Source organism: Garra rufa, chromosome 7 (assembly GCF_049309525.1).
Source record: "Garra rufa chromosome 7, GarRuf1.0, whole genome shotgun sequence".
Classification (NCBI taxonomy): domain Eukaryota; kingdom Metazoa; phylum Chordata; class Actinopteri; order Cypriniformes; family Cyprinidae; genus Garra; species Garra rufa.
This window is the reverse complement of record NC_133367.1, coordinates 7,884,553-7,911,272: the sequence shown is the minus strand read 5'-3', so window position 1 is coordinate 7,911,272 and position 26,720 is coordinate 7,884,553. Positions and strand designations below refer to the sequence as shown.

The window sequence follows — 26,720 nt, the reverse complement described above, 5'->3', positions numbered from 1 at the left end:
ATTGTTTTCCCCACATCAATCTACACTCCTTACTCCATAATGACAAAGCAAACATAGGTTTTTAACATTTGTGCAAATTTATTAGAAATAAAAAACTGAAAAGATCCCGTTGCATAAGTATTCATACCCTTTTCTGGGACACTGGAAATTTAGCTCAGGAGCATTCATATAGATCCTTCGCAGCCTACCCTACCCCACCCCAGGATTCATGACACACCGCTGACCACAGGACTTTTATTCAAACAAAATAACTGGTGATAGTTCTGTGGTGGCCGACGAATACACTTATAAATGTAAGTATTGTGTTTTAATTTACTCAGATAACTAGTGAAACAAATGTTAAAAGAAAGTGGTCTTTCAGAAAAAAGGAGACCATTGCACAGATACATATTTGTTAGGTGCTTTGAGGCGTAAGGTATTGTATGTGTTAAATTGAGGGCTGAATATGATAATTCCTTTACTGGGGACAAAACTCATTTTTAATATTTCCACTAGGGCCTCTTGTGTACACAACGATTAGCCCTCACGCTATATAAAGCCCACAACAATAAGACAAGTAGATAAGACTACGTTATTAAGAGATAATCTTTCACTTGTATTTTTATTTTAGATTTTTTTATGTAGTAGTAGTAGCTGTATTGCTGTCATGCAGGATATGTCCACAGATGTTTTAGGCAAAGTTGATGATCCAGAAATATGACTTCTGGAGTGTTTTGTATGCAAGTCCTGTTGTGCCATGTTTACCAAGATTGCAGTCCTGTCTTAATAATTGTCATAAGTCTTTTCTTTTTCTCTTCTTTTAGGACAGTTCTGGAGAAAAGCTGTGCTGCTGGGAAACAGAATGAAATGAGTGAAGTTGTTCTGTGTAGGTTTAACCCTTATGCAGTCCTCGTTTTCAAATCACACTCAGGGTCTTCAGGGCTTTTTTTCGCGCCGGGAAACAAAATGCAATTTTGTAACAAAATAATAGTTAAAACAAAAATAACAAATCTTTTTCTGTTTATTAAAGTTTTTACTTGTGCAGTTTTCAGTGGTTTAATCGTATTTTTTAAATATATATAAATTAATAAATAAATATTTTTTAAATGGGTTTATGTACAATAACTGTTTTTTTAATGTAAAATTCATTTTATAAAAGACCCACCTTTCTAACTTTGATTCATGGGGATAACATGGATCATTTCACATGGTTTGGTGTAAGATTTTTGCCCATCTTTTGGAAAATCCAGTTTTAAAAGTAAAAAAAGTATCACTTTTACCACTAAATGGCTGCAGAGCTCCACTATTTGCTATTTGCCCACCAGAAACATATCTTTTCACAAGTTTTTTCAGTTGAGTTCATAGCTACATATTATGAAATCACAATTCTAACAATAAAAATTACTTTTTGTCAAAGTTCAGCTTTTTTGTACTGAAACAAATCAGTTGTATTACATATTAAGCAGCAGTACACAACATGAACATAAGAATGCAACTACAACAAATGTTTTTTTTTATTTGACAAATTATAAGAGAGCAGTTTTTATGGTCTCACAGATGTATTTCTGTGTGTCCTGTGTATTTCATAATATGTAGATATGAACTCAACTGAAAAATAAAACTTGTAAAAAGATATCTTTCAATTGGTGAAATAGCAAATAACAATAGTGGAGCTCTGCAGCCACCTATTGGTACATTTATTTATTTTTTACTTTTAAAACTGGATTTTCCAAAAGATGTGCAACAATCTTACTCTAAACCATGTGAAATTACCCATGTTATCCCCATGAATGAAAGTTAGACATGTGGGTGAAAACTATTTTAACTATTATTTTGTTACAAAATTGCATTTTGTTGTCTCCCAAAGACCATGAACATAACTTCTTTTTTTTTATCACACTCACATAAAATGAAGATATCATTCCAATATTTTTTTTTTTTTTTTTTATTTGTAGATCAAGATAGTGTTGACCGATGTACAAAGTCTCATACCATTTGAACAAAGGGAACCTTTTTTTTTTAATTTTAGCAAATGCCATTTTGGTTCAAAAAGACCCCAAAGATCTAAACTTGTAAATAGAAGACACTTAGTAGTTCTGGAAATTGTTTATTTTTGCAAAGCAAATGATAATTTGTAAATGACAGAAATGTATCTATACACTTTTCTTTGCCTCTAAAAAATTGAAAATGGAAAAAAGTAATGATTTATTCATTTTACTTCTGAATGTTCAAGGTTGTTGCATTTAAAATACTTTATGTACTGTTGGGAAGTATTTTATGTAAGTAGTATTAATGTACAACAGTGCATCATCGTATTTTAAAAGGCCATGTTTTTGTAGTGTTGCTGTCCTGTGAGGAAAGTATCAATTCTTATATTAATTTAAACAATTATTATCAATCAAGTATTATATTAATTAACATATACGTATATATTTTTTTGCCTTAATTGTTTAGATGTGTATAACACATGATCTTGTCGATCGATCAGTTCACATTTATAACTCTACTTATTTGCTGCTTAAAACCATGGATTGATTTCCACATTGGTCTTTTTGACAACAGCAGACATACGGCTGATTGAAAATGGCAGCAATGGTTCACACACAATCCGCTTCTTCTATTTTCTCCACTGTGTTCGGTCCACAAGAGAAATATTAGTGCAGTAAATTAATATCAGCATATGAAGTAGATTGGTGTCTCGTTGTCTCTGTGAGATGTGTGCCGTTAATGCAGCGTCAGAAGCTGAAAGCGCTGTCAGTTTTTACTTTCGCTTTCACGTGTTGCGCAGTTTTCATGTTTTCACGTTGCCTGTGTGACATCCAAAAATATTTATGAAAATACAGTACATAGAAAAAACGTATCTTTACAATATTGTGACGTAACCCCGACGTAGTACCATTGTTTTTCACTGAAAGCTCCATCTGTCTGCACACAATGGACCGATCTCATCACTGCAGCCAAACACTGACCCGATGTGCTTCATGTACATTTGATTTAGGAGAAATTAGCGTTTGGTAAGTTTTTTGTTTCATTATGTCAAAAGCCTTCAAGGTCCGCATGCACTCATCTCACCAGTTGATGACCCTGAGTCTAGATGTATTGGGCTGGTAGGACTAAGCAGATTATATACAATTATTCATAATCTATATTTGTTTGTATTTCACGTCTTTCAGATGCACTCTTTAAGACCATCAAGAGAAGGGCAGGTATGTAACTTGTCATGTAACATGTCATATGCTCAAATGATTTTGCATAATTATATGTGAAGTATTCACAACACATTGCAACTTAAAGGGACCGTTCACCCAAAATTAATCCTGTCATTAATTACTCATCCCCATGTCGTTCCAAACCCTTAAGACCTTCGTTCATCTTCAGAACAGAAATTAAGATATTTGATGAAGTCTGAGAGCTTTCTGACCTTGCATAGACAGCAAGGGTCCTACCACGGCCAAGGCACAGAAACATAGTAAGGATATTGTTAAAATAGTCCATGTGGGACTTCCGGTTCGAGAGGCAATGGAGTAAGTTGCGTCTGTCTATGCTCCTGCAGAGCTTAACTATATTTCAATCTTGTCGTCGATTTATTTTCACCACCCAGTCTATGCGTGTTGTTTACATTATTTACTTCTAAAATAAGTGAATTTCGCACTGAAATATGAAGAATAGGTCCGGTAAAACTGCTAATGCGTCGTCGTCTCATCAGCGGCCTGCCGCTCTCGCCACGCCCGCGACTCCTCGGTCTGCTGACAGCCCAGATAAGCTAACGGAGATGTCAGCCGACAATGCAGCTCTTAAAACTGAACTTTTAACGTCACTACGCAACGAAATTGCAGGGATATTCCGCTCCGAGTTGCAAACTGTACTGGGTGACGATTTAACGACCATTAAAAGTGAGCTGCAAGCTGTGAAAGCGGAGTTTACCAACACTATGGTAATAGTGCAGACCGACGTGGCGGATATGAAAAATACAATCAAGGACATGGAACAATCATTATCGTCCTGCTCTGACGATGTCACCCTAATTCAAGAAAAAGTGGACTTTCTCTCCACTGAGGTGAAGCGGCTGGAAGATAAATGTGAGGATCTTGAAGCAAGGTCGCGTCGAAATAATATCAGAATCGTGGGAGTGCCTGAGGATACACCTGCCACTACTTCAGTAGTTTCCAAACTACTCAGGGATGCACTACACCTCGATAAAGATATCATTGTGGATCGATCTCACCGTACATTACAGCCTAAACCTAAAACCCATGAGCGACCACACGCCATTGTGGCCAAGCTGCACTACCACTCGGACTGTGTTGACATTTTGCGTCAAGCGAGGGAGTCGAGACATTTCAAAGTAGGGGACATGTCTGTATCTTTCTTCCCTGACCTCACCTCTAAGGTTGCTCGTGCCCGTGCGGCATTTGGGGATGTGCGTCGTCAACTACGGGCGATTCCTGGAATTAAGTTTGGATTTCTGCATCCAGCCCGCCTGCGCGTCACATACGATGGCTTGGAGAAACAGTTCAATCGTCCAGACGAGGCAGAAGTATATGTGAAGTCTATACGGTCGCGGGTTGATGATTCGAACTCATAAGATCAACACGTTCTTACTCCCGTTGGCGGCTTGTATATCTAGCGATTTCTTGTATATGGTCACACGTTGGGTGAGTTAAGTTGGTTGGCCTAATGCTCTCCTGACTTGGTTCATATATACACTGGACTCTTACGTCATTTCATTTTGTTTATTTTGTGAACTTGTGGTTAAACTGGGTGGCTCGGAATTTATGTGCATTATAAGCAGTTTTTTCATTTACAGCCTGCAGAGCTCTATTAGGTGTCGTTAGTTCTCTAATCGTGAGCTTTGGACTTTCAATGTGGCTCCTATTGGTGCCTGCACAGTGGTTTACATCGTTTGGGGATGTGGACTCTAAATGTGCTGGGGGGGGGGGGGGGGGGGGGGGGATTCTGGAATGTTCTTGGGAAGTTTTACTTGGTGTTTTTTTTTTTTTTTTTTTGGAGGAGGTGCACATTTTTTTTTTTTTTTTTTAATATAATAAATAATTGACACTATTGGTTGCTCGGATAACCACACTAGGGGCTCTTCCATCAGATTTCTGAGTTGGAATGTGAAGGGTATTTGTAATCCAATCAAGAGATCTAAGGTATTTTCTCACCTAAAACTCCTTAATAGTGACATCGTTTTCTTGCAGGAAACCCACTTGAGAAATGAAGATCACAGTAAACTCAGGGGTTCATGGGTGGGTGACTTCTTTCACTCAAATTTCAATTGCAGATCCAGAGGGGTTGCAGTGTTATTTAATAAAAGAGTTCAGTTTTCTCTTACTAATGTCATAGCGGATAATAATGGTAGATATTTGATCATAGTTGGTACACTGTTTCAGAATCCTGTTCTCCTAGTTAATGTTTATGCACCCAATTTTGATGACCCCAATTTCATTAATAGATTGTTTGAAACTCTTCCTTCCTTGAATACCCATAAGTTGATTTTTGCCACTGATCTTAATTGTGTAATTGATCCTGCATTGGATCGCTCAAATCCTCGTGTAATGACTCCTTCTTCCATGTCTAATGCAGTGTCAGATTTTATGGCCTGCAATGGTTGTATGGATCCATGGAGATTTTATAATACTCAGGCCAAAGTTTTTTCTTTTTTCCCCCCAGTTCATCAGTCATACTCTCGTATTGATTATTTTTTTATTGACAGTAGTTTTATCTCCAAAGTTACATCAGTTAAATACCATGCTATTGTTATTTCTGATCATGCTCCCCTCAGTGTTGACATTCAACTGTCTGCTCGACTTCATTATTTACCACCATGGAGATTTAACTCTATTTTATTGTCTGACAATAACTTTATTAAGTTTATTTCTTCTTCTATTGATACTTTTATGGCAACAAATCAGAATGAGGAGACCTCATATTCACTGTTGTGGGAAGCACTCAAAGCCTTTTTAAGGGGTCAAATTATTTCATACTCTGCGCAGTTAAACAAGCTTCGTTCCGCTAAATTGCGGAAGCTCTCCTGTGATATTTTTAATATCGATCAACAGTTATCAACAAGTCCTTCTCCAGATTTGTTAAAGAGTCGTATGGATCTGCATGTGGAGCTTGATCTTATTACAACAACTAATGCAGAGCGTCTGTTATTACATTCTCGCAGCTCATACTACGAACACGGTGAAAAAGCTAGCCGTCTGTTAGCACACCAACTAAGACGAAGGACAGCCTCACGCCTTATCACACAGATTAAAGACCATTCTGGCAAGTTAATTTCTGATCCAGATGGCATTAATGCCACCTTTAAGTCTTTCTATTCAGCTTTATATTCATCTGAGTTTCCATTTGATACCAGAGATATGACTTCCTTTTTACATGGTTTAGAAGCTCCTACAATTGACCCAACTGTCTCTAGTTCGCTTGATGCCCCATTAGATATTAAGGAGATCATACAGGCAATTCATATGATGCAGAATAATAAAGCTCCTGGCCCAGACGGCTTCCCTATTGAGTTTTTAAAGAAATTTCAAGATAAATTGGCCCCGTTACTTTTATCAGTTTATGCTGAGTCTTTGGAGCGCGGCTCCTTGCCAGAGACAATGACTCAAGCTTCAATAATATTACTTTTAAAGAAAGATAAAGATCCCACTTCTCCTAGTTCATACAGGCCCCTTTCACTACAGAATGCTGATGTTAAGATATTGGCAAAGGTGTTGGCTATTCGATTTGAAAAGTTGCTTCCATATTTAATATCTGAAGAGCAAACAGGTTTTATTAAAGGAAGACAGTTGTACTATAATGTTCGTACTCTCCTAAACATAATTCATTCCAAATATTCTTCTGCTGTTCCTGAGGTGGTAATTGCACTCGATGCGGAAAAGGCATTCGATCGAGTCGAGTGGCCATATCTTTTTGCTGTACTTAAAAAATTTGGGTTTGGAAATATTTTTATTTCATGGATCCGTCTTTTATATGCTCATCCCCTCGCTAGTGTACACACAAATGACACACATTCAGGATTCTTTAAATTAGGGCGTGGGACACGGCAGGGCTGTCCGCTCTCCCCTCTACTATTTGCCTTAGCTATTGAGCCACTCTCAATTGCCTTGCGGTCTTCCTTGTTTTTCAAAGGAATTTCTCGTTCAGACATCGAAATTAAATTATCCCTTTACGCTGATGATTTGCTGTTATACGTTTCTAATCCGATCACTGCTATTTCTTCTATTATTTCTGTGTTGAACAAATTTGGCTCTTTTTCCGGTTATAAAATTAATTTTCAAAAGAGTGAGAGTTACCCTGTAAATGCTTTGGCCCTGCAACTTAAAAATTCTGATGTTCCATTTAGGATGAGTAGGTCGGGGTTTAAATATCTTGGGATTAATGTCACCAGATCATCATCATCTCTCTTTTCTGCCAATTATACCCCTTTGTTGGCTCAAACTAAATCTGACTTTCAAAAGTGGCGCAATCTCCCTTTATCCTTAATTGGAAGAATAAACATTGTGAAAATGAATGTCCTCCCTAAATTTTTATTTTTATTTCAGTGCATTCCTTTGTTTTTGCCCAATAGTTTTTTTAAATCCATTGATCAAATTGTTACTTCTTTCCTGTGGAATGGGAAAGTGCCCAGAATTCGTAAGGTATTACTCCAAAATTGTAAAATTAGTGGTGGGCTATCTTTACCTAACTTTAAGTTCTATTTTTGGTCAGCTAATATTCAAAAGATTATGTATTGGTTCAATACGTCGAATGCTCCCTGGTGTAGGTTGGAGGCTAAATCATGTTTTTCCACTTCTTTACAGGCCCTACTTACTGCTCCCTTACCTATTAATCCCTCAAGCTTTACTGATAATTCAGTGGTCATTTCTACCCTTAGGATATGGTCTCAGTTTAGGCGATATTTTAAGTTTTTTTCTGCCTCCTCCTTAATGCCATTATTCATGAATCACTTATTTCCCCCATCAATTACAGACCCTGTTTTTCTGTTGTGGCGTAACAAAGGATTAAGATATTTCAGAGACTTATATAAGGATGGGACCTACTGTAGTTATGCAGTGCTGTCCTCTGAATTTGAATTGCCACAGTCCCACCTCTTCCGCTACTTTCAGGCCAGGCACTGTTCCGTTTCTTTACTTTCAAATTTTCCTTCCTTACCACCTAAGTTGGTATGGGAGGATTTCCTTTTAATTAACACTTCTGGAAAGGCACTTATTTCTAAGACTTATTGTCAGCTTATTGATTTAGAGGATTGTCCTATTGCTAAAACTAAAAGTGCCTGGGAACAAGAGTTGGGTGAAGAGTTTGAGGATGACTGGTGGGGAAATGCTGTTAATATAATTCACTCTAGTTCAATATGTGCTCGACTTTCACTTATACAGTTTAAAATACTGCATAGGGTTCATTACTCCAAAGATCGACTCTCTAAAATTTATTCCAATGTTGACGATAGTTGTGATAGATGTCACATGTCACCCTGTAATCTGAGTCATATGTTTTTTTTCTGTCCAGTACTTAGTAACTATTGGAATAATTATTTTGAGACCATGTCCAAAATATTTAAAACTAAAGTTGGTGTCTGTCCTACTACTGCAATCTTTGGGGTTCCTAGAGTTTGGACTCGGTTTACATCTAAACAATAAGATGTACTTGCCTTCACTTCTTTATTGGCTAGACGACGGATTTTATTTCTATGGAAGTCGAAGAAACCTCCAGGTATCTCACAGTGGCTTGTGGATACCATGTACTTTTTGAAGTTGGAAAAGATCAGATGCTCTCGTTATGCCAGTTATGATACTTTTCATGAGAAATGGCAACCTTTAATAACATATTTTCTCTCCCTTCAAACTTTGTCTGTTGACTGAGTGTATTTGATTTTTTGAATCATCATGTTTCCTCCTCCTGACCTCCACTTATTTTATTTTATGTTTATTTTCATTTTTTTATTTTTTTTTTTTGGGTTTGGGGTAGTGTGGTGGGGTTCGGGGCAGGGTTCTTCTTCAGTTGTTTTCCTTGTTGTTAAAGTTGAAAAGAAAAGAAAATGTGGACTGACTTCACTGTCTGATATGTCAATTGTGTACTTTCCACTCAATAAAATATATATATATAAAAAAAAAAAAAATAGTCCATGTGACATCAATGGACTTAATTTTACGAAGCTCCAGGAATACTGTTTGTATATAAGAAAAACAAAAATAACTACTTTTGTCAATAATTCTTCATCACCGTGTCACAAAGCGCCATTATAGAGAGTATCATAATGTTGCTAATCGAGAACAAGCATGAGCGAACGAGATTCATTGTTACGGTTGAACCATTGACATCACAAGGACATCATGTGTTTCTGTGTCTTGGCCATGGTTGGACCCTTGCCGTCTGTGGAGGGTGAGATAGCTCTCGGATCAAAAATATCTGGCATTTATCATCAAAATGTCTTCATTTGTGTTCTGAAGATGAACGAAGGTCTTACGGGTTTGGGACAAAATGAGAGAGTAATTAATGACAGAATTATCTGTTTAGAGTGAACTAACCCTTTTGTTGTCATTAATCACCAGTTTTGTTCTAGTTACTCAAACAATGTCATATATTACACATTACTAGTCACTCCTTTAGAAAGTAATATTGTTACTTTACTTGTTACTTTCAGTAATTAGTTACTAGTTACATTACTTTTTCTTCAGGTCACAAAAGTTGTAACTGTTTATCTTCTAGCTAAAATTCTATAATGTTACTAACAACACATTTCTGCCTCATCATTTGACCAAAATCCACATTGGATCACAGTCAGAAGTTATTACAAACAATCAATATGATTGATAATGGCATTCAAGTAGAAGTGTTCAATTATTCTCATTATTTGTCATGTGTAGCTTGATTGTAATTTCTCTGTTACCCATAAATTATTATATTTCATTATGTATTTTGTCAAGTCATATAAGTTTGTAAGAAACTATTTAATTAAACATTTTCATGGTAATATAATGTACCACATGCTGATCAGAAGTAATTCCAGAGTAAAGTAAAGCTACAACTTACACAACATTGTTTAGATCTGTTTTTCCTGACAAAATCAATACAATTCAATATTTCTATCTGCTGAATGTAAGCTTTTCCATATTCCAAGTGCCAGTCATGACAATTATGAAAATACATCTAGGAATTATTTATTTGTTGGATTTTAAATAGTAACTAAGCTATTTTTATGGATGGTAACTGTAATATTATTACTGAAATCTATATTAGTTAGTGCAAAAGTAATATTATTACGTGTAATTAGTTGCTGCCCAACACTGTTAATCACTGACCTCCATGTCGTTCCAGAAACATAAAGGCTTTGTTAGACAACGGAACAGAAATTAAGATATTTTTGATGCATTCTGACAACTTTCTGACCCACGGACGTTGTTCTTCGTCAGCCGCAACACACAAATACTTGACTGTTTTCATTCAAATCAAATAGGAAATTAACATATAAAACATATCCGTGTTTGGTGTCTGACAGAGAACAATATCCGCTGTTTGAATTCAGGTGATATTCTCCATAATGACACTCGGGTGATGCAGAGGAAATAGATCGTTGAATAAAGTTGTTTTTTTCTTTGCATGCAAACAGTATTCTTGTAGCTTCATATAGATTCGGTTGAACCACTGATGTCACGTGGATTAGTTTATCGATGTCCTTGCTATGTTTCTGGATGTTGATGGGGTTAATTACATTGCAGTCTATGGGAGGGACAGAGAGCTGTCAGAATGCATCAAACATGTCTTCATTTGTGTTCAGAAGATGAACAAAGGTTTTTGAACGAGTCTGGAATGACATGGGGTTAGTGATTAATGACAGAATTTGTTAGAAACCCTAGGTGGAGAATTTTTTTATTTTTTATTTTTGTCACAAACAAGATAAAAGAAATCTCTTTCAAGATTATTCACAAATTCTATCCTGTTTAACATTTTCTCAGAAAATTTAAGAGAGATATTGATGTCAATTGCTCTTTTTGCTCTTTGTACTTGGAAACTGTACCCCACATTTTTTGGCACTGTAGTTATGTAAAAAATTTGTAGTATAATACTTCTGTGTTTATTAAAGAAAATATACTCTCTCATTTTAATTACCATTTTGGAAATGTTGTTTTTGGATATTTTCAGTGTGATATTATGAAAAAAAAAAGCTTTTGTTAGTAATCTATTTATATTTCTAGTTACGTCTCACATTCATAAGTGTAAATTTACTAACAAATAACCCTGTTTCACAGTGTTTTATAAAGAATTGGAAAACTATTTCTGCAATATTCTTAATAGAAAAGCAATCAAAAACCCTCTCGAATTTATTAGGTGAATATCAGGCTCCAGTTCAGCAGGTGGCAGTAACTGTTCAGCTCGTTCAAACCCTCCAGAAAAACCCACGAAGAAGACGAAAACGAAAGTAACTGCGGGAAACACGCAGATAGCAAAACAAAGCGTTGCTCATTGGATTTGATCCATTCTGTGTCCTAGAAAACATTTTATAGATACAACTTTAGCGCAGACTCTACTAATTTTAACACTCGCGGACATTGTTTTTGTATTTAATCCAATCTGTCTGAGAGATATGAGAATTATTGCTGACAAACTACAGGCCTAAAGGACAGAAAATGATCGTTTCAAATACTTATAAATGCTCTTCTTAGTGGACAAGACTGCAAGTAAGTTTTCCAAAAGGGGTTATTGAAAACCAATGTGTTTCTGAATGTGGTTATTCTACATGGCAATGCATTTGTTCATAACTGACTTTATTTGATCTAGTGTTTTGTGTTGCTGCTAACTCCAGATATTTATTGATCTCATTAAGGATCATCATCTCCAGGTCAAACTGAACAGCAGATAGTTTTCTCAACCCAGTGCTGATCTCTGGCAGTTTATCTGCAGTATGTCAGAGGAGCGAGGAAAGGACTCTACGTCTGAGATGAGTCTCTCACACAAACAGAGGTAAGACTGAGTCTGTTTTCAGACAATCATTTTAAACACTGCTGGACTTTCACATGTTTGCTTTAATAAAACCTTAACAAACCTTCTTTTATATTTACAAATGCTTTGCAGAACTACATAGATTTATAACTTCCTAATTAAAAAATAACATAAACATTTTTAAAGAGTAGCCACTAGATGATAAGTGTTTGAGAGCTGAAAATCAGGATCATAATTTACAATCTTAACCCAGTTTACAGTCACTCTTCAGCACTGGGTATGTAGATACTTGAGTAAATTATTCCACATCAGTGATTTTGTTAAATGTAAATTCAGACATTTAAAAATTACCACACACTTAATTTAAAGGGTCATATGATGCTATTTAATGTTTTCATTTTCCTTTAGTGTGTAACGGATCTGTTTGTGTAAGATCTTCAGAGTTTCAAAGGTCATAGTCTCCTGCAAAGTGATTTATTTGATCTAACAGAGAACACTGATCCAGAAATGACTAAAATGCCTCGACTGAAGTCCAGATATTACTTTCACAAATGTCTGCATCACAATGTGAAATATTAGCGTAATGCTGTCCAAAGGTTTCCACAAAGAGAAGATGAGTCTTCAGTGAGTTGTAGTGTTGTCGTCATGTTGTGGAGACGCTGTGTGTTTGGATGCGAATTTGCGAAAGCAAACCCGCTTTGTTTGGAATCAGTGGTTAAGATTTATTTATCATGCTGTTCCTGAGCCGTTAACCTAAAGGTTAGCTTGTGTACAGCACACTTTATGAAGCTGCAGTGCATACACACCTGAACTATACACACATAAATAAACTGTAAATAAAATACAATAAATCACACCTAAATAACTGTTTTTTATTTTGGAACTTCAGAACATAAAGTTGTTACAGTGAAAAAAAAAATATATATATAACTGATATTTCTTCTATTTTAGTCAAAAAGTAAAAATAAAAAATAAAATCTCTTTAATAAGATCAGACAAATATTTGTAAAAATATATTTAGTCTCACATTTTAAGTACTTTACAGGATTGTTGAACAAATGTGAGTCTGTGAACAAGAATGACTGCTATCTTTCAAACTCTGCAAGTGTTTCTGTGAAGGACTAGAGAGAATAAGTGCCAATATAAAACACAGATGAACCTCCTGTAGTAAAGTTTCTTTTCTCTCTGTGTCTTTAGTGTAAGATCAGACTCACATGTGTCCAGCTCTGTGTCTGTGAAGAGTGACTGCTCAAAGGATGACATGCCGTACTTGAGTGAGAAAAAGACATCTATCAAAAGGTATTTATTATCTTTAACATTATAATATTGTGTTGGTCTTATTACACTGATCCAGAAATGCCTTGACTGAAGTGCAGATATTAATTTCATGAATATACAATATGACGTTATAGGAAATCCCTAGTATAGACAAAGGCTATTTAAATCCCGCTTGATTGTAAATCACTGTGGTTTGTTTTAGATGACAGGTTTAAGTGGTCTTGAAGTATGATGTAGATGAGTTTGAGTTTGATTAGTTGGTTTTTGTTTCCTCTGATATAATGGGAGGACCACATTAGAAGTGTATGTGCTGAGAAAGATAATGATGCTGAAACTGTAAATAATGAAACGATGGGTGTTGAAGCTGGGGTCAGTGCCTCTATTGCTAGGGAAGATATAAATGAGGAAGGTGGGAGAAGTGAGACTATTGAGACTGAGGTGAATGTAGGTGAATGCTCCAATGGCACAACATTAGATGCAGACAGAGTAGAAATCAAACTCGTGTGTTACATGAGGATGCTGCTGCTGTTACAGAAGAGAGTTTGGACACTGACATTTTCTGTACTGGGATGGAAGGGGACTTATACTTTTCTCATTTATGCATTGGGGTATATATTGTACTTTCTTTTTAAAATTTGTAAAATTTATTGAATTAAATAAAGATAAAAAATCATCTTTGTGTCTTTAGTGTAAGATCAGGCTCTCATGTGTCCAGCTCTGTGTCTGTGAAGAGTGACTGGTCAAAAGAAGAACCACCGAGGTTCAGTGAGGAAAAACCATCAGCTACTGAAAGGTATTTCATGTGTTTTGTATTGTATGACTCTAGCTGATTTTTCCACTGGGATATTTGTGATAGAAATTAACTAAAATATCTGCTTTCCTTTTTATTGAAGTCAGTCTGCAGCTACTTTTCAGTAATAAAAATTACACAAGCAGCAACAAAGAGGCATCCACGATGGAAACATCTACTTAATTACTATTTGCAGCATTAAACCATTTCAAATTAGACTGAAGAACTCATGTAATACTGTTTTTTTTGTCCTGTTCTTTGCATTATTAGTTTTCTTCTTTATAGGACAGAGATATAGGAGCCTTTATAGGATCCAGTTTTTACCTAAATTTGTACTTCAATAGAACCTTCTCTTTAACAGCTGATGCTTGCTCTTTGTGTTTGATTAAAAAATAAGACGTTTTTCTAAAATTTTGCTTTAACCACATTTAATTTTATTCACAATTTTAACAGGCTGCAATGTGAAACATTAGATTCAGATGTCCAGATTAACAGGAACCACAAGAATTTCACAGACAAACTCCCTGGAATCTTCCAGGTAGGAAAATATTTTCTAAATGTTTAGATTAATGGCAAACAAATTGGTTACTGGGTAGTGTTTTACAAATATTAATTACTGATTATAAAATTTGGACCAAATATGGATGTGGAATTGGTTAAATTTTGTTCTTTTGTCTTTGTCTTTTTTATGTATTTATTTATTTATTTATTTTGCTTTGTTTAAAGGATCTTGAGAAGAAAATAATAGAATTTCTAAAGAATGAGCTGGAAATGTTTAAGAAAATATTACAAAAAGAGAACATGCAATACATGAAGGACTTTAATGAGAACAGATGCAGTATGAAAGAAGGAGCTCTTGATCTCACGCTCTACTTCCTGAGAGAGATGAAGCAAGATGAAGTGGCTAATACTCTAGGAGGTAAGAGACTCTGTTAGCTGCTTCCAGCCATGTGTCAATATGTTTCCTCTTCCTCAATCACTGTTATGACTCAGATGTCTCTCATATCATGACAGACTTCCTTTAGACTTCCACATTCTGCTCCAAACATAACAAACCCAGAGACTAAACAATCTTTATATTTTATTCCCGTATTTAGATGAGCTGAGCCTCGTTCATCAGCTAAAATGTAGCCTAAGGAAGAAATATCAGTGTTTGTTTGAAGGAATTGCAAAGCAAGGTGACTCTACTCTTCTGAATAACATCTACACAGATCTCTATATCACTCAAGGTTGTAGTGAACAGGTCAATACTGAACATGAGGTTAGACAGATTGAAGTTGCTTCCAGATGTCATGAATCACAAGAAATACAGGTTGAATGCAAACATTTGTTTGAAGCACCTGAACAAGACAAGCAGATCAGAACTGTACTGACAAAAGGAGTTGCTGGCATCGGAAAATCAGTCTCTGTGCAAAAGTTTGTTCTGGATTGGGCCGAAGGAAAAGAAAATCAGGATATCAGCTTCATATTTCCTCTTCCATTTAGAGAGATGAACTTCAAGGAGAAAGAAAAACTAAGTTTGATGGACCTTATAACTCAGTTTTTCCCAGAGACAAAAGGACTGAACCTTACAAGAAGGAACCAAAAAGTCCTGTTCATTCTTGATGGTTTGGATGAATTCCGTCTTCCTCTGAACTTCAATGATAATGAGGCATTGCATGATGTATCTTCACCAGCCTCTCCGGATGTTCTCCTGACAAACCTCATCAAGGGAAATCTGCTTCTTTCTGCTCTCATCTGGATCACCACCAGACCAGCAGCTGCCAGTAAGATTCCTCCTGACTGTATCGACCGGCTGACAGAGATACGAGGATTCAATGATGCACAAAAGGAGGAGTACTTCAGAAAAAGAATCACAGATGAGAATCTGGCCAAAGAAATCATCAATCATGTTAAACAATCAAAGAGTCTCTTTATCATGTGCCACATCCCAGTCTTCTGCTGGATTTCAGCCACTGTTCTCCAGAACATTTTAGAGAAGAAAAGAAATAATGTTGTGAAAAACAATCAGGCTGATGATGTCTCCAAAACACTGCAGGAGTCAAATACTGAAGACACTCCCAAGACTCTGACACAAATGTACACACACTTTCTCAGATTTCAGATGCAGCAGAGCAGAAGAAAGTATTATGGAGAATATACACCAGATGTTTCCTGGGATAAAGATGCCATCTTTTCACTGGGGAAACTGGCATTTCATCAGCTGGAAAGAAACAATGTGATCTTCTATGACACAGATCTGGAAGCCTGTGGTATTGACGTCTATAAGGCATCAGTGTATTCAGGCATGTGTACCCAGATCTTTAAGGAGGAAACTGGGATTGTTCTTGGTACCATTTACTGCTTTGTTCACTTGAGCATTCAAGAGTTTATTGCAGCCCTTTATGCACATCTGTTTCTAGACATAAAGAAGAGAAGTATATTTGTTCATGAGTCTACAGAACAGGAAAACAAACGTGAAACCATGATTGATTTGCTCAAGACTGCAGTGGACAAGGCACTAGAGAGTGATAATGGACATCTGGATCTTTTTCTTCGCTTCCTCCTTGGTTTGTCACTCCAGTCCAATCAGAGATTGTTTCAGGGTTTGTTGACGCAGGAAGATGAAAATGACCAGATTAAAAAGGAAATAGTTCAGTACATCAAGCAGAAATTTGAAGGTAATCTGTCTCCAGAGAGATCCATCAATCTGTTCTACTGTCTGAATGAACTGAACGACCAAACTCTGGTGAAAGACATTCAGACCCACCTTAGCAAAGGAAGTCTCTCATCTGCTGATCTTTCACCTGCCCAGTGGTCTGCTTTGGCCTTTGTGTTGTTGACATCAGAGGAGGAGCTGGAGGAGTTTGAGCTTCAGAAATTCAAGAAATCAGACGAGTGTCTCATTAGATTATTGGCAGTCATCAAAACCTCCAAAAGAGCTCTGTAAGTTGTCATGAAAAATCTTGTTGTTCTGGAAAATTATTTTAAAAAATTCTAGCGTTTTTCTTTAGCTGAGAATAAAGAGTTTTGTTCTCCTTTTGTTCTCCAAAAAGTATTTTGAATGATGATGGTTAGTCCATCAAATGTCCACTCAAATGTGTGCAGTAAATGTCAACATAATCAGCTAACCAGTGATTGTGGTTTATTTTAATGTGTAATTCCAGCCTTTCTGCAGTACTAGTAGTACCAAATACTGGGTCAGTGTGGTACCCGCTGATAGACAGCTGCTCAAACATTCCTGTGCATATTTTTGTGAGCACTCTGTACACAGTATTGTGTTTTAACAACATGTTTTACAGCCAGTGTTGAGCACATGATCATAATAGTTAAGGTGTTTAATTAGTATTCACTTAGTAATGCTCTTCCTCGAAGCCATAGAACTAACACATTCAAATGTATAAATCATTGTAATTAAAGCTATGGATTGACTATTAATATTTATTATTTGTATTTAGCAAATGTATTAAATCTAATATTCTGCAATCTTATTTCCGTCATAGGTTAAATGATTGTGGCTTAACAGACAAGAGCTGTTCAGCTCTGGCTACAGTTCTTGGATCAGATACCAGTCTGAAAGAGCTGAACATGAGCAATAATAATCTGCAGGATTCAGGAGTGAAGCTGCTCTGCACTGGACTGGGAAATATGAAGTGTCATTTGGAGATACTGAGGTAAGTTGTGTGACAATAGACCAAAATTGAGCTCAACAAAAGCATAAGGTGAAAAACAGACTTGGATAATGAACACGTCTGTATGTTGTGCATAGAGATACTTTCATATTTATGCCTGCCATAGTGTTTTTTTTTTCTCTCTGATTTGGTCTGTTATTGACACTGCCCTAAGCCTACACATTGTGCTACATCATTTACTGAATGTATTTGGCTATGTTCAAGCTACGGATAACTTAACATACATTTGGTTTATTTGAATCTATGGTGATGCATCTATTTGTATATATAATTGGATATTAAATAATTTGATATTAAAAGCTAAGATAAAATGTTTCCAGGCTATTATTATTTTTGCATTACAATTACTGAATTCATCCAAATGTGACATTTTCATTCTGGAAAAATTTTACTGTTGTTTCTATATTGATTCTATGTATTGATTCACTTATTTGTTGACTGAGGATGGGTCCAGACTTGGATTGTAACTAGTGTCCTCAAATAGTCCTGTCTTGGTTTGTTCATTTATATATTAGAAGTGTCCATGATTTTTCTGGTTTATTAGTGACTGTATGGCATTTGCTCATGATCATCATAGATCTGAGTCATTGTTCTTTCTCTTTCTGTCTTCAGTCTGTGTGAATGCAGTGTTACAGAGAAACAGTGTCTCATCCTGACTTCAGCTCTGAAATCAAACCCATCACACCTGAGAGAACTGAACCTGAGCGTGAATCAAATCACAAACACAGGAGTGAATGACTTATGTGACATACTGAAGGATTCACACTGTAAACTGGAGAGATTGAGGTCAGTAACATTCACATACAAGAATCAAAATGATGAAAATCACTTCAACAGTTTAAACCAAAACACTTTATAGTCAGTATGTTATCACTTCACATTATATTCATGTAATTACCAAACAGCAAAAAAAAAAACAAAAAAACATTAATTTTATTTATCTTTTAATAATCTTTTAAACTTTGTTTTAAAACGTGGGTGGGACACTTTCCTTTTTTCCCTCTGTTTTTACCTTTATTATAATTATAGGACAGTATTAGGCCCATAAGTATTTACGTCAGTGAATAAATGCATGGATATGTAATAAACATTATTACCTTTAAACTATGGAGTTAAATTAATGCCTTACAGATTTGGATACGCAGAGTAAGGGTTGCGGAAGTGTACACGAGACTGTAAGCGAAAATTAAATTTGCATGCACAAAATAAGCTTTGTAAAGGTGTAAATTGCATTTTCAAGCGTAAGAAAAAACCATTTGCAGTATTTTACTTTTACTCGTATGTGTAATTCATGTATTGTGAAACTGCAGCTTCATGTTAACACAAAATAAATATGATCTGTATTCTTCTGACTTTCATTTTTCCGCGCATATCCATTGGCCCATTGTTTTTGCTAAAATATATTACAAATAAACCATTTAACAATTTACAACAATTCATCTGTCGTAATAAAGAGAAAAGACAAATATCTGAAGAAAAACACACTAACAAGCATAAAATACAGTGTTTCTGCTATTTATTCTGCCGTGGCGGTGTTAAGTGCCCACCAACAGCAGCAAGCGCAAGAGTTCCGCATTCAGATGCACGCAGTAAGCTTTTATGCTGGCCCGAAGCCCCAGCTAAAGTAATTACCATGAATGTGGAGGGGGGAAAGTAAGGAGATATTCAAATTATTTATTAATAAACTAGTATTTTCTGAGTCAGTGTAGCAAAGATGAAGTTGATGATCCTGACTCGCCATCTGCTCAGGACGCGCTTTTAAAGCCTAAATGCATCTTTATGGATTAGGCCTATAGCTAATAAAAGAGTTTTGTTTTCGATTTGATTTATTTCGTTTTATAGTAGTGAAGTAATAATTTAAAGTAAATTTATTACTCTTACATTTATGAGCAAAAATGAAGTTTCACATGCGGCGCTTGCACCTTCATGTCCTGCTTTACTCAGCGCACAAACGATTGGATATGCGCCTATTAGCACACATTTATCTAGGTTAAACGATTAAACTAATATTATGATATGCTTTCAGTTTTTTTTATTTATTTATTTTTTTTATACAGGCTATATCTAAGGATTTAAATTTAAATCGTGATGATTAGAGAAGGCTAAATTGATCTGTCTGCCACTGGCAGCTTTAAAAAAAACAAAAACTTGAATTTCACAAATAAAACGTGTTCCAAATATATTTCTTGATTAACTTTATAAACTAAAGAAACGAAAATAAATGTAATTACTTCGCTATTAAAAACAGCAGCTGTGCAATGGGGAAGAGAAAGAGAAACAAGACAGGTTCCAGTCGGACTCGGGCCAGTAATTCTGATCAGCTGTCGAGGTTGTTTTTTGCAACGAATGTTTGTTTAATTGCCTATTTAACTCTTATTAAGGCTACTTCTTTATTTTAATGTATTAGTTCGTTGATTTATTTTAGCGTTTTGTTGGCTGCTTGTTCACAGACGGAGTTGCTAAACACGCACGTTTGTGAATAATGTTTGAGCTTTATTTATAAAACACAGCACCACCGGCGGTGATAAAAATCTTCCACCATCACAGCCCGTTCCTACTCTCCATAAATATGCGCACTACATGTTGTATTTAAATCTAAATTTAACATTCAACGACTGATATGAATGTTTTTGTGCTGACTGAGTAGGCTATTAATTTTCTCTCTGTGTTCTGTGTTCCGGCTCTCTGACGCTCATTCAGTAAAGATTTAGACTGAATGGACTTTTAGGCATAAATGGAAATGCTCGTGTGAATTTGTGAAATTTACAGATAAGGATATGACTAAACTGTCATACTGAGGATGCAAACGGAGCTGTCAAAGCGCCTCACAGGGCAAGCCATTACGCTATTAGCTTCAAAATAGAGATAGTTTAAAATAAAGAATTCTCATGTTTTGGGCAGCTCGGATCACGTATCTCTCCTGCAGCATCTCAGTCTGTTTCCCATTTTTAGATGCATTATGACTATAGAAATTGTGCGGATCTGGCCGCATTTTTCTGTCCGAGCCCGGCCCGCGTCTGTCAGACCAGTAACCGAACCCGACCCGAGCCCGACAGGCATTAAGATATTTATGTCCGAGCCCGATCCCAGCCCGACACAGTTAAAATCAATTTTTTTCTTATACTAATGACACATGCACTTTTTTTGTGGGGAAAGCCCGCTTTTATTAAGCAACTGTAGGAAGGCGTTCGGAAATGTCAACAGATGAGAGCATCAGTGCACACGGGGCAAAAAGCCGTTATAACACAGGCGCACTATCGCGCTGATGTGACCGAGCCCGACCCGAACCCGAGCATCCTTTCTAAATATCTGTCCAACCCGGCCCGGCCCATCGGGTTTCATCGGGTACCGTCGGGCTCGGCTCGGGTATCCATCCTCTAATAGAAATGCGTCATTCAGTGCTGTAATCTGAAGTGATCCTCTGAAGTGCACGTGCACTGTGGGCGGACCCGACTAATCGATAATGAGAATCGTTGTCGACGAATTTCATTATCGATAATAATCGATTTTATCGATTAGTTGTTGCAGCCCTAAATAATTTCAGCTATTATTTTGTATTGTGGACTATATTTAAACATCTTTGATGTAAAATATCTTACTCACGACAGTACTAAATAAAAAATAACATGCATTTTGTATGATCTCTCTTATTTTGTTAAAATTATTCATATTTTCACAGATTCTACAATGGATTTCCAAACTTTCGCATACCACTGTATGTCTTCAATAGGGAAAAATCTGATCATTTTTATGAAGTATGCCATTATTACAAGAAAAAACATGTTGTTTTAATGAGATAATTGTGTCGTTTTAACTACATTTTGTTTTTACGCCATATTTATATTACTGTTGGTTCAATCATTATATTGAACCAAACCAAACCATTGACAGATGAAGTTATGTATGTGCATAGTGCAGACAATGGGCCATCTGTATATCATCAAAATTACAATAAAGTAATATATCATATATAGCCTGTTGAGGAGGAAAGATTGAAATTCAGTATGGACACATAGACTAATTGTACACAACTAATAAAGTATTGTGTTTTAAATTAAGTTATTTATTTAATTATTTAAGTATCCGTACATTAAAAGTACCATTACGCTGGCAGGGAGAAGGATCCTGAACTAAATGGAGATAAATGTTTTGGCACGTGATGTATTTAATGAACCAGATAAGAGTAAATGGAGAGTCTGCATGAGTCTCATTTGATTGGCTACAAGAAGGTGGTGGACCCGCCCTCAAAAATATAATGTTGTCTGTCTGTTCAAAGTTTTTTTCTGAATTATGGCTTGACAAAATGAGATACCCAAAATTCCCTCTGTAGGAACATTTGACTTTAATATGTCACTGACTTCATCCAGTGTTTAGATTTTTGTACTAGAGATGTATGCAAATTAGTGTATATTTCATTAAATAATGCCTCATTTGCATGTTTAAACCTAACATTTTAGAAAACTTGTAACACAAAAAATGTGTGCAATTATAAATGTAATCACAAGTAAGTGATGTGAAATCTGTTAGTACTTTTTTTTTCCTATTCACCTGCAGTGTTTCGTCTTAATAAAAAAATACGGTATGGACCTGTTCTATAGGAACGGTAACCTTAAATTACTTCTGTTGTGATCTGATACTATAGGGAAAATAAAATTAAATGAAATTTGACTTCCAAGTGGGAAAAAGTGAGGCAAATTGCCAACGAGCGGTGCTTTCAATTTGATCATCTTCTGCTAATGCAATGCTTTTCCCCCTAGATATGTTATGTATTCCCTATATGGATTTAACATCATCCGCTGCTCAATAAACAGCATTAAACTGAGATAAAATTGGGTTCTACACCAGAAACACAAACTATCTATAATGCTAAATACATCTTAAAATATAATAGATGTACAATTAGCATCAAGCTATATTTGAAAATGTATCTGATTATTAATGTTGTTGTTTTTTGGCTTAAAACGAATTTAAACCATCATAGAGTTCTTGTATTAACATTCGAGAGGACGGAAAAAATCCTTGTGAATGATCTCTTCTGGTGTGAATAGCCCCATATGGATCTATGGTTTCAGTTCAAAATCATCATTGTGCCAAATGTTTGCGTTCAGCATGAAAAAGGCCTTTAGTCTGTCTCAGTTTGTTCTGTTTCTTCATGTCATTCCAGACGGACTGATGATGATGAGATCAGATCTCTGTGTGGAGCACTGGCTGTTGTCAGACTCCTTGTGCAAACAAACATCTCACTGGATTATTGCAATTAATGGCAACATGAATGTTAACTGTAATGTAAACTGATATTTCCTACTGACACACTACAGCAAAAGATAGAAATAACTGACTTTAAACCATTTTTATCTGGTGAAAATACTAGTGGCATAAGTCTTTTGCACAGTACTATACAGAACAAAAATATATTACATTGATTTTACTGAATAAATAAATAAATAAGTTTTCATTTGTTCAGTCACTTTTGACCATAAAGTGCTATACAAGTGTAGCTCACAAATGAGGAGCATCAGAAGATTAAAGCTCGAAAGTGACTGTAAGCTGAAGATACTAAAGTGAATTGATATCTAACAATTTAGTTGTAAAGCAAAATATGACAAATAAATATCGAATTAAATTAAGTTTTATTTCACTTGAATGAGAAATAAAATATAATTGTGTTTAGGGATTTACATTGTTTGGTCATTTCTAGAATAACTGATTAATCATCTGAATGTGACATTTTCATTCTGGTTCTAGGCTTTCAAACTGCAGTATCACTGAAGAAGGTTATAAAGCTCTGGCTTCAGCTCTGAGATCAAACCCTTCACACCTGATAGAGCTGGATCTCACAGGAAATGATCCTGGACAATCAGGAGTGAAGGAGCTCAATCATTTACTACAGGATCCAAACTGTCAACTCAAGACACTGAGGTGAGACCTGATCAAATAATGGTATACAAATAAATGATGTGTATTTTTTTTTAGCTATACAATAATCTGGACAATGTTTCATCAGAATGATCATATCAGATGCTGTAGGTTTTGTTGAACTGATGATCAAAGTCAAAGTCTGCTTTATTGTCAATTCTGCCACATGTGCAGCACATACATTCAGAGGATTAAAAATGCGTTACTCACAGACCCTTGGTGCAAAAACATTCAGTTTCGCAAGCCAGTTTTCTCTGTGCTGATGTTTCTCACTCCTTCTGAAAGATCTTGAGGCTTTAAATTGCACACTCTGTATTTGTAAACTGAAAATCATGATCTAGTGAGGTTTTGCTCTTTTGCTCTGTGGGACGTTTCTGTTCTCCTGAGTTTGCTTTAGGACCGAGTGTCCCTCTAGTTTCTTTCCAATAACTGTGACTATTAGACTTGGTTTTTGAATATTTATGTATTTGTGTGTTAAATGTTTAAAGAATAGTTTTGCAATTACTAGATCTTGTTTTATAATAATATGCGACCCTGGACCACAAAACCAGTCTTAAGTCGCTGGGGTATGTTTGTAGCAATAGCCAAAAATACATAGCATGGGTCAAAATTATTGATTTTTCTTTTATGCCAAAAATCATTAGGATATTAAGTAAAGATCATGTTCCATGAAGTTTTTTTTGTCAAATTCCTACTGTAAATATATCAAAATGTAATTTTTGATTAGTAATATGCATTGTTAAGAACTTAATTTGGAGAACTTTAAAGGTGATTTTCTCAGTATTTAGATTTTTTGCACCCTCAGATTACAGATTTTCAAATAGATGTATCTCGGCCAAATATTGTCCTGTCCTAACAAACCATACATCAATAGAAAGCTTATTTATTCAGCTTTCATATGCATCTCAGTATACATCTCAGTTTTGTCAAATTTAACCTTATGACTGGTTTTGTGGTCCAGGGTCACATATATGTTTTTGTATCATGTCAGCAATATTTGTAAAGCAGTGGACCTTTAAATTGATCTTGTTTGCTTCATCTTGTCTTCTGCAGGTTTTTGGGTTCTGCTGCAGATGAAGGCTGTCAGTATGTGACTGGAATTGTGGGTAAAAACGCGTTATTCCTGAGAGAGCTGAATCTGAGTTACCATAAACTAGGAGACACACGAATGAATCAGATCTCTGCTCTACTGGAGGATAAACACTGTCAACTCAACACACTGAGGTGAGTATTGCTGCTTTAGTTCAAATCTTACATTACTTTTAATAGTACTGTTATTGTAGTTGATCATATTTCCATATTTGTGTCAGAGCGGTTTTTCTGAGCATCACTAAAAGCCACTATAATGTGAAGTATTAAAATTAAACAGGCAATGAAAAATGGCATAAAGTTTTAAATTAGGAACATCATTTTGTGCACGAGATACAAATACTGTGAACGTTTAGTGCTGCACTGTCTATCTATCAAATGTGGATGCCTCTTTTTAGTCTAGCTTTATAGTATATATTTATGTAGAAATATATTGTTTTCATAAATGCCTTTTATAGCCACAATGCTAAGAGCAAACATGTTTGGATGTATGTTAGATTGTAAAAGAATGATCATTAGTTCCACACACAAAGATATGGAAATTCTACATTGATTTAAAAGAGTAAAACTACACTTTCACAGTAACAATTTCATTAGTTAACATTAGCCATTAAATATATTTTGACAGCATTTATTAATCTGTTCATGTTAGTTTATATAATTTATCAGTGTTCATGTCAGTTCACAGTGTATTTACTAATTAACAAAAACTTTTGAATTTAAAACTGTATTAGTAAATGTTGAAACTTACATTAAAGTTATTAAATGCTACACTGTAACAAGATTACTGTGAAATTTACAGTAACTTACTGGCAGCAATTGGCAAGTAAGTTGCTGTAATATATTCCTCAGTATGCTGACTGTAAGTTTAATCACAGTAACTTACTGTACTACTGTAATTTTTATACAGTGAATATCACAGTACCATAATCACATTCAGATTAATAGAATGCTATTTTTTAATGAATTAATTCATGAATAAATTATTTTTTTAACAAATAGTAACTAGTATACTGTACTATAATGAACATTACTGCTTTAATTGTGTGTAGTCTAAAAAGAAGACACTGTTTTTGTCACAAAAATAACATTTATTGACTTTGAATTGTGAAAATACATAAAATAGCATAGCATACAATACATTTCAATTTTGTATTTTTCAGTGTGTAAACATTTTTTTTATTTTGCGTAAACCTAAAAATGTATAGATTCTAACTATAAAATCTTCAGTTCCAGTACAGGGTATATATCAAACATTACATGATAAACCAGAAAATAGTTTTCATTACTGCTGCTTGTCAGAGAAAGTTTTAACAGCATTATAAAATAACAGCAATATCAATTGATTTTATTTTGAGTTAAGAAGCTAACTTAGCAAAGTGTTTTTAATATATTTTTTTAATATAAGTGAAAATAAACAATAAACAAACAATTAACATTCATACAGTGGTGGCCAAAATTATTAGAACACTGGTATTTTCACCAGCTGAAATCTCACAGAAATTCCACTGGATTATTACAATTAAGGGCAAAAATGAAGGTTTGGAAACTGATATTTCCTACTTACACTACAGCAAAAGATACAAAATAACTGACTTAAACCCATCTTTAGCTGGTAAAAACACTAGTGTCCTAATAATTTTGGCCACCAATATATATATCAGTCTTCATATATTACAGACATCAATTGTAACGGTAGAAAATGAGGAGGAAGCAAATGCAGTGATTAACAGGGTTTTATTGAAAGTATGATGGCTGGAAACGATGATGGTGCAGGTGACGATGATGGTGGTGAAGATCTCCCGGCTGAGTGACACAAGGGCTCGATGGCTGGTGCGATGAAAACGTGGTGATCTCCGAAGTGCAGGTGAGTCCAGTGAATCCAGGTGACGAATATTCCAAGACACGATAATCCACAAGACGATGACAAACCCAATGAACATCCAACACGAACACGAAGAACTGTCAGACAGGGAATGAGAGATTAGAGTGAGTATAAATAGCCGGGGGGAAATGAGTGACACCTGGTGCGGGATTGATCAGCAGCT

At 35.5% G+C, this 26,720-nt stretch overlaps 1 protein-coding gene across 1 annotated transcript in view; it reads left to right on the top strand.

Moving 5' to 3' along the window:
- The window catches only part of LOC141337897 (NLR family CARD domain-containing protein 3-like), a 57,350-nt gene extending 30,864 nt beyond the window's left edge, over positions 1-26,486 (top strand). The window contains exons 2-9 of the mRNA XM_073843474.1: positions 13,126-13,227; positions 13,895-13,999; positions 14,450-14,534; positions 14,723-14,915; positions 15,094-16,921; positions 17,479-17,649; positions 24,637-24,689; positions 26,449-26,486. Of these exons, the coding sequence (XP_073699575.1) occupies positions 13,126-13,227; positions 13,895-13,999; positions 14,450-14,534; positions 14,723-14,915; positions 15,094-16,921; positions 17,479-17,649; positions 24,637-24,689; positions 26,449-26,486 (2,575 nt within the window). The remainder of the gene's footprint in view (positions 1-13,125; positions 13,228-13,894; positions 14,000-14,449; positions 14,535-14,722; positions 14,916-15,093; positions 16,922-17,478; positions 17,650-24,636; positions 24,690-26,448) is intronic.
- The last annotated feature ends 234 nt before the right edge of the window (positions 26,487-26,720 follow it).